The 14,943-nt window shown below is 36.5% G+C and overlaps 2 protein-coding genes across 5 annotated transcripts; one reads left to right on the top strand and one right to left on the bottom strand.

The window, feature by feature from the left end:
• Nucleotides 1-1,907: 1,907 nt before the first annotated feature.
• On the bottom strand, nucleotides 1,908-14,937 carry amz2 (archaelysin family metallopeptidase 2). 4 transcript variants are annotated; one of them, XR_013795681.1, is made up of 10 exons: nucleotides 14,739-14,933; nucleotides 11,866-12,148; nucleotides 11,603-11,776; nucleotides 9,182-9,310; nucleotides 8,891-9,054; nucleotides 7,326-7,502; nucleotides 6,947-7,183; nucleotides 6,816-6,862; nucleotides 3,463-4,015; nucleotides 1,908-2,824 (listed from the first exon to the last, which is right to left on the bottom strand). XR_013795681.1 is itself a non-coding variant. In XM_079595530.1 (7 exons), the coding sequence occupies exons 2-7, from the start codon at nucleotides 12,146-12,148 to the stop codon at nucleotides 7,055-7,057; spliced, it is 1,056 nt and encodes a 351-aa protein (XP_079451656.1). In that variant the 5' UTR covers nucleotides 14,739-14,937; the 3' UTR covers nucleotides 6,806-7,054. The 4 variants fall into 4 exon arrangements, 1 of the variants encoding a protein (XP_079451656.1); XR_013795680.1 differs by lacking the exon at nucleotides 6,816-6,862; XR_013795682.1 differs by lacking the exons at nucleotides 1,908-2,824; nucleotides 14,739-14,933 and adding an exon at nucleotides 14,618-14,696 and having other exon boundaries at nucleotides 3,878-4,015.
• Nucleotides 2,301-6,819, top strand: slc16a6a (solute carrier family 16 member 6a; the record flags this gene model as incomplete). The annotated part of the gene is made up of 5 exons (XM_079595528.1): nucleotides 2,301-2,538; nucleotides 2,653-2,796; nucleotides 3,522-3,650; nucleotides 3,773-4,564; nucleotides 4,777-6,819. 5 exons carry the CDS (start codon nucleotides 2,301-2,303, stop codon nucleotides 5,031-5,033), a joined length of 1,560 nt encoding a protein of 519 aa, XP_079451654.1. The 3' UTR covers nucleotides 5,034-6,819.
• Nucleotides 14,938-14,943: the final 6 nt, after the last annotated feature.

A 14,943-nucleotide genomic window follows, 5' to 3' on the forward strand; every position in this document is an offset into this window, starting at 1 on the left:
TTTACTTTATTAGTTAGAAAATATTTTTGTTGTAGGGACCAAATCTTTTTCCAATTTAAGTTTTTAAATAAATTATTCCAGTAAGATATTGCAGGAGAAACAGAGATGATATCTAGAAAAAAAAGGATCTAACTTTATTGTTTCTATCTTTTTTTTCCTGAAAAACATATTGTACCTATTGGAGTTTCAGTTGGCTCAGTAAAAGTAGTAATTATAGTAGGAGAGTGAATGCAGTTTTTAAAGAGGATCCAGATTCCTGTTTGTATTGCCCCCATAACTATGGCAAACTCTTTGGGGGTAACTGGCATATTGTATTCAGAAAGAAATTCTGTGTAGGTCATTAAAAAACCTTGGTTGTTGAATAGCTCCCGTACTAAAAGTAAACCGTTATTAAACCATTTATCAAAAAATAAAGATCTGTTTTTGTATAACATATTTTGATTATTCCAAATAAAGAATTTATGGGGGGAGAAATTGTGTTTATATATTAAAGGCCATGCCAAAAGTACCTGTTGATGGAGTCCTTAGTTCTTTGTCCTAGTCCAGTCCTTCGGAGACGTGTAGGCTGGAGTCCTTCTCAGCACTAAACGCTAGAATGAGACTGTCTATTAAGTGCGTATGGCTACGTCACAAATGTTTCCGCCCACCACGGACTCACGACACGAAAATACTTTGCATCAAAAACGTTTATATCAACTGGCTTTTTATTATTGCAATACAGTGAATGACAATCATCGGTGGTCTAGTGGTTTATTATTGGCAGTTTAATGTTAGTAGCCTAATAATTAATTTACACCCAAACAAAAGATAATGTGTATGCTTCATCTCCAAAAACATATTTTTTTGTCTTACATTTCATAATGAACATTTTGTAATGAATAGTACTGACTAGTTGTCCATCAGTTCTTTTTTGTGAATTGGAATGTGGGCAAAGGATTGTGGGTGATTGAAGGAAGTGAAGGTATCCTTAAAAATGAGATGAAGGACGCGAAACAAAGGCTACCTTCCTAGGTTCCTTCAAATTGAGATGGCTATTCAGCGGCGCTTGATGACGTGGTAGCCGAGCATTGCTGCCTTATAGAACGCAGCCTTCCGTTTGAGAACTAAGCACCCACTGTTCGCCACTTTTCACAAAGTTTTGTTCTTTTTCAAGACATGGTCGGCTCTACCCATGATCTAGCCTAAATTAGGTAAAGCTCCACCCATTAGGCCTACGTCTAGAGAGGGTGAGCAGGATGTCATTTGGCACCGCTTGATAAAATGTTTCACCTACCACAGGAGGTCAACATAAATTTATATGATCTGTTTTTTATTTTCAATTCATTTTTGTATGTGATGCATTTTTAAACCCTGTTACCTAAATGTGGATCTACAGTGTCAAACTGATTTGTGCGTTTGTGCCATTTTCTACCAATAACATTTAATAAACATCTAAATAGACCAAATGTATCAAATTAAAAAATAAATACAATTTAGAGGCAACATGGTTACAAGTAAAAGGTATGTATTTAGCATATAGCAGCTTACTATATAATTTTTTTAGTATTTTAATTTTTACATTTTCAGTTTTTATTTAAATTTTATTAATTTGGTTATGTGCTTTTGTCATTAAATTCATCTTTAATTAATACATTTATTTTTATTTAAGTTTTAAATAAGTTTAACTTAAACGATGTATATCTGAGTGAAACTGCTTCTCGAACAAGAAAAAATATAGGATGGGACTTGATTTTGTCCATCAGGAATTTATTGTATAGTTGTGGTTTGCTATTGCTGTGACCTCACTCTCTGAGTGTTCCTCCTGCCTCACGCCAATGCACGTCATCAGAGAAAGAGACGAGATGTTGTTGCGACGGGGAGGGGAAGGTTATTTTGATTAAAGATTACAAGGGCACAATTTTTTATTTCATTGTGACTACGTTTATTTATATAATAATTATATTTCATTTTATTTCAGCTTTAATTCAACATTATCAACACTGGTCTCTAGCATACATCATCAGATGCTCAACTGAACAGAAACCTCTGCCCTAAAACCTGTTAAAAACTAGTTAAACAAATTGTAAACTAAGCTGATATAGCAGTTGTTTGAAATTTAAATGAAATATAAAAGTTGTTCATAGAATTATCAACCATGTACATTTAAGTTAAGTTTTTTCCACGTGTTGCGTTGTGGAGATGTCTCTTTATGAATGATGGATGTGAATGATGGATGTGAGTGGCTATAAAAGTTGATAGACTTATAAACTTAATATAGCTTACATTTGTCTTTGTTACATTCACAGGTCATATAGGTAAAAATGGCACAGTGGATTTTCCGACTGAAAGGTTGCCTCGGCTCTAAAGTGTACTCAGAGGTCCCAGACGGTGGTTGGGGTTGGATTGTGGCTGTGGCCTTTTTCCTGGTGGAGATGTTCACTTATGGGGTTATCAAAAGTTTTGGGATTTTCCTCAAGGACCTAATGAGTGATTTTGGGGAGAGCAACAGTCGAGTATCATGGATAATTTCAATATGTGTCTTTGTTATGACTTTCACAGGTAAAAACTGCCACTTTTGCTTTAAATTCAAAGAACTCCGCTTAGCTGCATGTTGACTCTTTATACAGTATGTTCATTTCTGTGACTTTGGCATCCATGTCTATGCCCCTTCAGCTCCTTTATCAACAGTGCTGAGTAATCGATTCGGCTTCCAGCCAGTTGTGATGTTTGGTGGATTTCTCATATCTCTGGGCACAATCTCAACTGCATTCACCAGCTCCATCAATCAGATGTACCTCAGTATTGGGATTGTGACTGGTAGGTAAAGCCTTGCACTATACATACACTATCGATTTAAAAAAAAGAAAATTACTGGTAATCCAATATTTAACACACTCTGTCAACTTGGATAACACGGCATAACAGTGAAACTAGGAATGATCTAAACCACCTTAATGCATGTCCCTGGTATTCAGGTTTAGATCTTTCCTATCAGACCGTTACCATTTTCATAAATGGGAAAAAATCGTCATAAGATAACGTCAGTAAATCGTGGAGTACCACAAGGATCTGTGTTAGGCCCTCCGATATTTTCAATATAAATGCTGCCACTTGGTAATATTATAAGAAAACATAGAATTAGTTTCCAGTTTTATGCCGTGTTATCCAAGTTATTCAACAATAAAAATACAAAAATGACACTATTTTTATTAATTTTGAGGAATAATGAATCTGTTTTTATGCAAGTGAGATGCGTAAATGCATGCTCACATTTAGTCTAGAACTACTATAACCATAATGTTTACTCTCGATTTCTCTCAACATGAGAGGTGTCTGTAGATAAATGTAAAAACAAAAACAAAGTAACTTGCGTTAGTACATAATATATAAGTACAACTAAACTTCTCCAGAATTGTCTGTAAATAAAGGCATTTTACGATAAAAACTAATAATGTATATGTTTGATTGAAAAGATTGATTTACCAGCTGTATAAGCAAAAGAAAGCATCTAATGATTTTCAGATGTCTTTTCCTCTCTGTAGGACTGGGTTACTGTTTGACATTTCTGCCAACCGTCACAATCTTGTCCCAGTACTTCAGCAGGCGTCGTTCTGTGGTCACAGCCATGGCCTCCACTGGAGAGTCATTTGCTATATTTGCTTTTGCTCCAGGTGAGGGCAGGCGTGCTCAACTGCAATATAATAGCATCAAATATTATGTGTCATTATGTTAAAACAAGAGTTGTATTATTGTGACACGAAGAGTCGCTCATATTGTTTCCTTGTTTCTGCAGCGTTCACAGCTCTTAAGAACTGGATTGGCTGGAGGTACACAATGGTGGTGATTGGAACGTTGCAGGGCATCGTTATTGTCTGTGGGGCTCTGCTCCGTCCCATAGTCATCAAACCAAAGACTTCTCCAACAGAAACTGAGCAGAAGATCACATACTCTCTCCCTGAAGAACAAATGCAAGGTTCTGTGAGCTCTGGAGATTCAGGTGTACAGTCAGTTGATGAGCTGGAACGGGACCTCAAATCTGGGAAGGAACAGGGAGAAGCTGAAGCACTTCAGATCCTACCAAAACAACAGGACTTTACGAGTAAAAATAAGCTCTTGGATTTGACTGTGCTAAAAGAAGGTAGTTTTTTGTGTTATTCAGCCTTTGGTCTCTTTGCAACACTTGGCTTTTTTGCCCCACAGCTGTATGTGGTGGAGCTCAGCGCCAGTTTGGGTACCGATAGAGACAAGGCTGCCTATATGCTGTCAACAATGGCCATCGCTGAGATCTTTGGACGTCTCTCTATCGGATGGGTCCTGAACTGGGGGCACATCAGGAAGATATTTGTACTTCTCGTATGCGTGTCACTGATGTGCCTAGTCCTGCTGCTGTTCACTGTGGTAAACGGCTTCTGGGGACTAACAGTGTGCAGTGTGCTTTATGGCTTCTTACTCGGGAACATTGCATCCACGCACATCCCAATGTTGGCTGAGGATGATGTCGTAGGGATCCAGAGGATGCCCTTAGCTGTAGGCGTCTACGTCTGTATTCAGAGCTTTGCAGGACTGGCTGGTCCACCATTAGGAGGTAAGAAAAACTGGATTTCTTATTATCAATGTTGAAAACAGTTGTGCAGGGTTTTTTTTCTCTCAACTTTTGATAAATTTAATGCATCCTTGCTGAATAAAAGTATTAATTTCTCCCAAAAAAAAAATCTTACTGACCCCAAACTCTTCAACAATAGTGTATATAAAATGTAAACCTCAATAAGCAACTGCATTTGCCCCCAAATATTCTAGGTGTCCTTGTGGATATTACACAAAGGTACAGTGCTGCATTCTACTCCTGCGCTGCGGGAATGGGACTAGGTGCCATCTTCCTTGGGTTCGTACGTCCAGCTAAGACAGGTCGTCTGTGTTCAAGGAGGGATTGTGGACGGAATAAACCCACAGTGGAGCAAGTGTCCAAAGACAAAGACAGGCCGGAGGAATTCCTAGAATTGGATAACCAAGATATTGGTCTTGAAAAAAAGACATCCTTTGTGAATTTAACTTGAACTGATCTATCAGACCTGTTGATTACTTAGGAAATTTGTTACAACTGAATGTATCTGCAGAACAACTACATTATGATTCATAATAATTGCTTAAGGGGTTAGTTCACCCAAAAATGAAAATTCGGTCATTATTGACAAACAAGAACCAGTTTTGTTCTTAGGTTTCAAGCAAGTCGATACTTTATTTAACGAATATTTTATTTACTCTACGCATGTGCATTGATCAATGTTTGTATGGGAATAAAATCCTAAATCAAATCTGTTGATCATATAAAATGTTTCTTCAAAAATCTTGGATTAAACAGTTCGATTCATATGAATTTATTTACCATCCCTTTATGAACTAGTGTCAAAGTTTTGGTGGAAAGGACGTTCAAAGAAGAGACAGAAACCTTTTGGGTTTCATTAAAAATAACTTCATTTGAGATTCGAAGATGAACAAAAGTCTTATGGGTTTGAACGACATGAGATGTGAAATGATGACAGAATTATAATTTCCGGGTGAACTGTCCCTTAAAGATGTGCAATTGTTGTTTATACCTGAGATCATGGATGTAATTATTATAGTACATTATATTAGTAGTAGCTGTCATGATAAACTATTATTAGACTTGAAAGTAAACACTAGGTTGATTAGAGTCCTAGATACAAAAGAGACGAACATTATCTGTGACAGGAAACCCCATTTTTGTGGTTTTAGAGATTATAGGCAATGCCAATGACTCTATTTGTAACTACTAGGCACTGATGGGTAAAGCAATGACCAAAGATAATGTTGAATTCAGCAACTTAAAACTCATATGGCCTAATACAAAATCTAAATGTTATAGAAATGTCATGGGGTATTTGATGCTTTATTTTAAAAAGGAACTATCTATATAGTTTCCCCCTAATATTCTTTTATGAATATTTGCAAGAGAGTGATGGATTGCTTTTCAGTACTTCATATTCAGCTCATTTCAGGCTTTTAACTAGTATACTACAGGACCAGTCCCAGTAACTAAATATTAAACCCAACTTTATAAATGCGAAAAGTGTTTGTTTAGTACGGAAGCTTGTTTCTGCCACAGAATAAAACATTCTAATTGCGAGAAAAAAGTCTTATTTTCTCAGAATTGTGAGATATAAACTCACAATGGCGAGTTATAAAGTCCAATTCTAAGAAAACCAAGGCTGAGTTTTTTCCTCAGAATTGCGAGTTTATATCTCACAATTCTGACTTATTTCTCTCAATTAAAATGTTTTATTCTGACTTTATATCATGAAATTCTAACTTAATATCTCTCAATTGCGTGTTATAACGTCAGAATTGCGAGATGTAAACTCGCAATTGTGAGAGAAAAAAAGTCACAATTAGCTTTTTTATTTTTTATTCTGTGGCGGAAGCAGGCTTCCATGGTTTAGGGTGTTGTTTAGTCTTTTAATGGTCATGACAGTGTTTTCAACTGTGGAAAACACTTACCGTATATATCTATTAAATAGAGATTACTGTGAATTCAATGCTTTACAGTGCTCAGGTTGATGCAAATGTGAAATGAAGTTGAAGGATGTCCAATGTAATGCAAAGCCAAATTCAAAGTGTCTTATATGACCGCTTCATCACTTACCTTTTTAGGTAAAACTGTATTTGTTGTTATCGAACAACTGTCACATGACTTGAATTTTATAACTGGAAAGGAATTATGTGCTTTATGTTCAGTGGAATGTGAAAGTGCAATGTTCTCTTCTCTTTCTGCACTAAAGACAATCTTTAAATCAGATAAAAAATAAATAAATACATACTTTTTTTAGACTGCTGCCTGAATTTTTTTTTCTGATTTGATCGATATCTTAAAAGCAAAAAGAGAAATAAAAATGTATTTTGTTTGATCCATACATAGAAACCAAAAGCACTACTTTACATATACATTTACCTGTATTTTCCAAGCAGAAGCTTTCTCACCAAAGAATGTGCATATAGCATGTCTCAACTTGTCTTGACATTGCTTGTCGGCAGGTAGCAAAAGATCATACTTGCTGGTTCATGGCGTTTCACTGTCCAATATTTGTAAGCACTTATACAACCAGTCTTTATACTCTTGAAAGGCTTGTGTGGGTTTTGAATGTTGTCCATTGCTGTCAGCTCTATCTTCAATCCAGTGCAGTATGGCCTGTAGAGTACATACCGGTATTATATTTACATTCTGTAACATACTGTATGTTGATGTTACATTATATTGATTGATTGACACCATGTTATATTGATTACATCAGTGGGCCAGTGCAAATTAGTCAAAATAGATTTGGGCTTACCTTGTATCTGTCAGCTATTTTGAATCCGATGGCAGACTGTAGTTTGCGTAAACAGATGGGGCACAGGACAAGTGTCCGACGGTCAGACTCCACTAAGTGATTGGAGCCCTGCATGACACAGTTTAGCCACTGGCAGTGCTCCATTCCGAATATATGTCCAATCTCATGAGTCAGGGTCTAAAAGAGATGCACAAATAACAGGTCTGATTAAAAGAGCTCAAATAAAAAGTTTAGACTTACAGACAGACACACACATTTTCAACCACGCAATGACCTAGATGAGTGTTTCTCAACTGGTGGGTTGCGACCTCAAAGTGGGTCGCAAGACCGTTTTGAGTGGGTCGTGGATTGTGTAGTCAAATAAACAACAACAACAACAAAAGAATGAAATGTTTTTCAAATGCGAGACTTTTAGTTTGACAGACGTGAATGAACTCCTGTTGACTCCACTGTCAGATGCAGTTTAAGTAAAGAATGCCTGAGAAAAACGTTGTGCTGATAGTATCTGCTGTCAGATGAGATGTTGTCAGGCTATATGTTAGTGTCATTATTCTAACGTTACTTTCTTAACTTTTCCTGTCGTTATACTGTGCTCACGGTGCGCGCTCTTCAATTGCACGCAAATGCTAATATATCACTTCACTATAGAGCAGGCTTGTGCAAAATTCAGAATTTCAGAATTGGCCTTCATTCAATTCATGAATTGGAATTTGAATGGACTCCGCCCCACAGGAAGTTGAATTTGAATGACAGGAAGAGGAATAAAATTCATGGCAATTCAAAGAAATTACACACAGTCACACAACAAAAAAGAATGTGTTGAATCTCACATACATTCAGTGTTAGGAAGGTTACTTTGGATATGTAATTGCTTACTGTTATAAGTTACCCATTATAAATGTGGTTTGGATTTATTTATGCAAAGCAATTTCCTTTTAATTTGATTAGTAACTAATTGAATTACACATTTTACCTCAGTAATACAACTAAATACATTAATTTTGTAATTTAATAACATAATTTCATTAACTAGTCACTCCTCAAACCTGCATACATTTTGTTCTAAAATATAGATAATGATCAAATTATTGAAATAAGTTACCCCCTCAATGTTGTTTAATTAGTTTTGTTCCAATGTTATTTTCATTTCAAAGTAATTAAAGTACACAAAGTGCATAATGCAATCATGTATGACATATACTGTCAAGCTTCATTGTTAAACACTTCACTTATTATTCTTCAATAATATGCATGTTAAGTAAAGTGAGACAGTACTTGTGTGTGTCAACTATTTTTGAGAAATAAATTAGCTTGGTTAAAATTCTGAAAGATTTGGGTCGCAGCCTGATGACCACTGGAAAATGTGGGTCCCATGGCCAAACCAGTTGAGAACCACTGACCTAGATAGTGTCTTTTCATCTATAAAAAAAATCTTTGTTAAAATATGTTCACTGGTTTTGCTTTTAAATATAGTAATAAGTATATTCCAAAGCATAAAAAGCATTGATGCACTTTTTTTCTGTGTAAGGGTTGGGGAGTTTAGAAGCACAGTCATCTCACTTCACCTTGCAGGAGCGGAGGAGGAGAACGCTGGTGATTGGAGGAGTGTAGTAACTATCAAACACAGAATAGTCTCCTTGCTTTAGCTCTATTTTCTTCTTAAGCCGCCCTGCATAGCTTCTCTCATAAAAATTATCATCATATCGGGCGAAGCTGAAGACTCCCATTCCTACAGAAACAAAAACATTCAAACTTAAAAGAACTGCTAAAATGACAAAAGGTGTATTAAATCAAAACGCACACTGGGCTACAATGACAACATTTGAAGCACAAGTTAAAAAAAAATCAAAAATCACCTTCAGTTAGAGAAGCCTGGCCAAAAACAAAATTCCATGACTCTTTAGGGTACAAGTCGATCATGGTGATCCCCACAATGCAAAAAGCATCTCTGGGCTTCCTCTTTTTCAAGAAGTTCAAAAGTTCTCCTGTAAATAAAAGAAAGCAGTTAAAAAGTCAAAGTGAACACATTTGCAATTATCATAATGTATAATTTTTAGTCACAACAGATTTTATCCATCAGGAATTGACTGGATTGTGAAAATTAGGCGTTACATACCAGACTGAAGCCTAAACCAAATTTAAAGGGGTGGTATAATGCCCTTTTCATAAGATGTAAAATAAGTCTTTGATGTCCTCAGAGTGTATATGTGAAGTTTTAGCTCAAAATACCCCACAAACATTTTTATATAGCATGTTAAAATTGTCACTTTTTGAGGGTGAGCAAAACACACCGTTTTTGTGTCTGTCCCTTTAAATGCAAATGACCTGCAGCTCCAGGCATAGGGGGTGGGGTTTCAAGAGCTTGTGTCCATTTAACTCACACAGACATGACTGAAAATGTCAAAAACTTTTAACCTTTTATGTTCAAACCGGAGTCAGACAATGATGGAGAGACTCAAGAAGAAGTGACAACATGTAGAATGCAACAGGACATTTCTGAATGGTTAGTTGATTAATATATTTAGCTGATGTGGAGTTAACTATCTTCTAGTCATTGATAGCATATTCTGTCATGACAATCTATAAATCGCGTTCCCGGGGGCGGGGTTTATGTAAATTCTAGGGTTGGTGATGTCATTCACCCGGGAGGAATGTCCTGCAGTCCCTACACTGTAAAAAGAAAAGGGTGTTTAACTTAAAAAAGCAAGTTACCTTGTTGCCTTAATTTTTTTTAGTTCGTTTTAAAGGGCACCTATTATGGAATTTTGAAATTTACCTTTCATGTAGTGTGTAACATAGATCTAAGTGAACAAAAACATCCTGCAAAGTTTGAAATATGAAAGTGCACCGTATATAAAGTTATTGTCTTTCAAAAGTAAGAGTCGACTCTGAGTCATTTTTATGAATCGTTAGAAGACCGAAGCTTTTTCTCTGACTAGATGACGTCAACTTGTCAAGTTATTTGAATACGATACGCCCACTTATTGCGCTCCAAGGCCAGGGAAAATATCATGGCGACGAGACGCTGTGTTCTGAAGTGCGACTCAAAAGCAAACTTTTTCCATCTGCCCAAGGAGGAGCATTTGAAGACTAAGTGGCTACAATTCATATAACTATACCACAGAAGTATAGTCCGAGCCTTGTGCTTTGTTCGCGCCATTTTGAAGACGATTGCTTTTTAAATACAATCAAACTAAGTGTATTTGCATCAGCTTCCTCCTCCGTATCACAACCTGTAAGTGTTATTAATAATTGTTGCTTTTATGTTTTATGTAGCATGATTAATAATTATTTTGTTTGTTGTGTAAGCACCGTTTAGCTTCTAGGTCTTCAATGACAATTGTATTGAGATATGTGAAGTGTTGTCGTTGTTTTCGGAGTTGTCTTAAAGAATAGAGTAATACCTCGTAACGTAACTGCATTTTTTTGTTTGTAAAAACGTTATGTTTATGCATCGGGCTAATGCAAACAAAGACTGATTGTGCTTTTACAATATGAACTCTGGGCTATGCTCGCTAACATAACATTAAATTCTTTATCTTATTTTTAGTTTTTTACTACAAACTACAAAGCAGTGGACTATAATCATTATTATAACACAATTTAATTGATAAAAGCATCGTTGTACTCCGTGTTAAACAATAAGTATTATCACTGTAAACACTGCTGGGTCATCTGACCAATCGTAGATTAGCGTCGCGCAAAGGAGGGGTTTGGAAAAATTAGTCGTTGAACGAATCATTTGGGAGTCGGTGAGCAAATCAGGTAAAAAATAAATGCATATTATACGACAACAAAAGTGTTTTTTGACATTGCATGCATGTAAAACTGTTGTTGGGGACTCCCTAAACAACATTAGGAACATTTTAAATGTCATAATAGGTGCCCTTTAATTAAACATTTGAGTTAATACAATGAAGAAGAATGGTTTAATAAACAGAAACTCAAAATAGTATGTTATCTTCACACATTACTTATTGAAGTTGATTTGACAAAAGATAAAAAGTTGTGATAACAAATCATGAAAATATTTTTTTACAGTGTAACAGCCGTTTGTTGTAGTCCTTAAAAAACTATTTATTTAAAAGAAAATATCTTCCTTTGCTTTGAACTTTGAGCGTTGTAACTTAGTAGATGTTGTTTATGCTCAAACAGCAACATTACACACTAACTAAAGTTCGAAAAGTGAAATCATACTCAACCACCCCTTTAAATCTGCCAAATGTAAGTGCCTCACTAACTATATACTGGTTGTGTTCTGTTGCAGCAATACTAACCAGCATGAAGCTGAAGGTTATGTGTGTTGTTGTTGACCCGAAATGAACAGGCTGTTGAAGCAACTGTTACTGGTGGTAAAAGCTTGACCACTAGTCCGTAAAAGAAAGCCTGACAGTAGTCCTTCATCCATTCAACATACTGCTCTGCCACAACCGTTCCTTCACCAAAAGAGCCTGTGCATTTATCAACATGATCAAATTACACACGTAAACATGATAATAAATGACACATTTAAGCTGTTTTACATATTAAGTACACTAACCAATAGTTTGAATATAGATGGTTTTATGTCCACGGTTTGGAGGACGGCGGTATGGGTTGATGTAAAAACTCTGAAAGTCTTGAAGATCTTCTGGATGTGCAGGAATCCAGTCCGAGTCTGAGTGAATGGTGATGGGGCTGAAGAGTGAATTGCCAGGCAGGAGTCCATCTTCTAGAAACGTCTTCTCTGCTCTGCTGAATTTTTGAAATGTTTTTATTAAATCTTTCCGTGTGGACAGGAGAGCAGTATGCAGTCTCTCAACAGGATGCTTAATAACCTGCATCTGTCCATAGAAATACACACACAAACACAGTCACACTTCAGACATCCACGTGCAAGGTGAAATATTAATTAAGCATTAATCAAACTTGATAAAACACCTCCAAAAGATTATGAATATAATATATATATATATAGCCCAAATTCCGGAAAAGTTGGGACGTTTTTTAAATTGGAATAAAATGAAGACTAAAAGAATTTCAAATCACATGAGCCAATATTTTATTCACAATAGAAAATAGATAGGATAGCAAATGTTTAAGCTGAGAAAATTTACACTTTAATCCACTAAATGAGATCATTTCAAATTTGATGCCTGCTACAGGTCTCAAAAAAGTTGGCACGGGGGCAACAAATGGCAAGAAAAAAGCAAGAAATTTTGAAAAGATTTAGCTGGGAGAACATCTAGCAACTAATTAAGTTAATTGATATCAGGTCTGTAACATGATTAACTATAAAAGGTAGAGTCTCTCAGGAGTAAAGATGGGCAGAGGCTCTCCAATCTGTGAAAGACTGTGGAATACTTTAAAAACAATGTTCCTCAACGTCAACTTGCAAAGGCCTTGCAAATCTCATCATCTACAATGCGTAACATCATCAAAAGATTCAGAGAAACTGGAGAAATCTCTGTGCATAAGGGACGAGGCCGAAGACCTTTATTGGATGCCCGTGGTCTTCGGGCCCTCAGACGGCACTGCATCACTCATCGGCATGATCGTGTCAATGATATGACTAAATGGGCCCAGGAATACTTCCAGAAACCACTGTCGGTAAACACAATTCGCCGTGCCATCTGCAGATGCCAACTAAAGCTATATCATGCAAACAGGAAGCCATATGTGAACATGGTCCAGAAGCCCCGTAGTGTCCTGTGGGCTCATTTAAAATGGACTATTTCAAAGTGGAATAGTGTTCTATGGTCAGACGAATCCAAATTTAACATTCTTGTTGGGAAATCATAGATGCCGTGTCCTCTGGGCTAAAGAGGAGGGAGACCTTCCAGCGTGTTATCAGCATTCAGTTCAAAAGCCAGCATGGAGGTGCATAAGTGCATACGGTATGGGCAGCTTGCATGTTTTGGAAGGCTCTATGAATGCTGAAAGGTGTGTATATAAGGTTTTAGAGCAACATATGTTCCCCTACAGAAGATGTCTATTTTAGCAGAACAATGCAAAATCACATACTGCAGGTATTACAACAGCATGGCTTCGTCGTAGAAGAGTCTGGGTGCCTGCAGTCCAGATCTTTCACCTATAGAGAACATTTGGCGCATCATTAAACGAAAAATACGTCAAAGACGACCACGGACTCTTCAGCAGCTGGAAACCTATATAGGGCAAGAATGGGACCAAATTCCAACACCAAAACTCCAGCAACTCATAACCTTGATGCCCAGACGTCTTCAAACGTCCTCAACCCCATGGTAAACATGCCCATGTGTGCCTGATGAAGACCTGAGGGTTGAAACGTTGCCTTTTTTAAAAAATAAAATCCATTTTGGAAGCAGTTAATATCAGTGTGCGGACTTCACACTTCTTTACTTTTGTTTATATCACTTAGTTGTCCTGCACCTGAGCCCAAACTGGGTGTTTGGGATGTGCACAGCAGCTTTGTGCTTTTGATTCTAAACATGTCCATGTCCCAAGTATTTTGAGACCTGTAGCAGGAATCAAATTTGAAATGAGCTCATTTTGTGCATACATTTAATTTCTCAGTGTAAACTGTTATCTATGTTCTATTGTGAATAAAATATTGGCTCGTGTGACTTGAAATAATACAGTAATATTTTTAGTTGTTGTTGAAAATAAAACCAAGGAAATGCATTAAAGGGATAGTTCACCCAAAAATGAAAATTCTGTTATCATTTACTCACCCTCAAGTTGTTTCAAACCTGTATGAGTTTCTTTCTTCTGTTGAACACAAAAGAAGATATTTTGAAGAATGTTGGTGACCAGACAGTTGATGGACCCCATTGACTTCCATAGTATCTTTTTTTCCTACTATGGAAGTCAATGGGGTCCATCAACTGTCTGGTCACCAACATTCTTCTTTAGTGTTCAACAGAAGAAAGAAACTCATACAGGTTTGAAACAACTTGAGGGTGAGTAAATGATGACAGAATTTTCATTTTTGGGTGAACTATCCCTTTAAGAAAGTAAATAAATTAAATGTAAATTTTGATTTAATCATGTTTAATAACTGTTCACAAATGTGGCTCACCAACTCTCTCTCTCTATAGCCTACATACATTAAATATCAAACATAAAATGCATGTTCCAAGTATACAGGTAATGTGTCTTGCTGTATATACTGTACTGTCATTTACTGAATTGTGTCCAACATTTACTGTCACACTTGCACTGTATATGCTACACTGGAATGTACTGTATGTATCATATTGCGATAATGTCACGCCATTAATTATTAAAGTTGAATTGTTTTTACCACGGCGTGTCAGAGGAATGCAACTTACGAGTCTGAATGACAACAGAGTTCGACTTGACTTGACATTCGTTGTGATTACATAAAATAAACTGATTCGCTATAACATATCAAACGCACGTGTCAACACATATTAATAAAGCTGAAGCTACCTTTAAAATGTGTTCCAGATTGAACGTCGAAGACAGGATATTTCAGGTAAAACTGAACAATAATGAACGAAACAGCAATAGAAACGGAAACCATAAAACCTAGTTGAGCTGAAGCCTACGCACTAAGCATCAAGCTTGCTCAGATCAGAACAAAATTCGAGTTTAACATTGGCTGCCATTGTGTTTTTCAAATGTAAAGTCCCAA

Source organism: Phoxinus phoxinus (assembly GCF_949152265.1).
Source record: "Phoxinus phoxinus genome assembly, chromosome: 21".
Taxonomy (NCBI): Eukaryota; Metazoa; Chordata; class Actinopteri; order Cypriniformes; family Leuciscidae; genus Phoxinus; species Phoxinus phoxinus.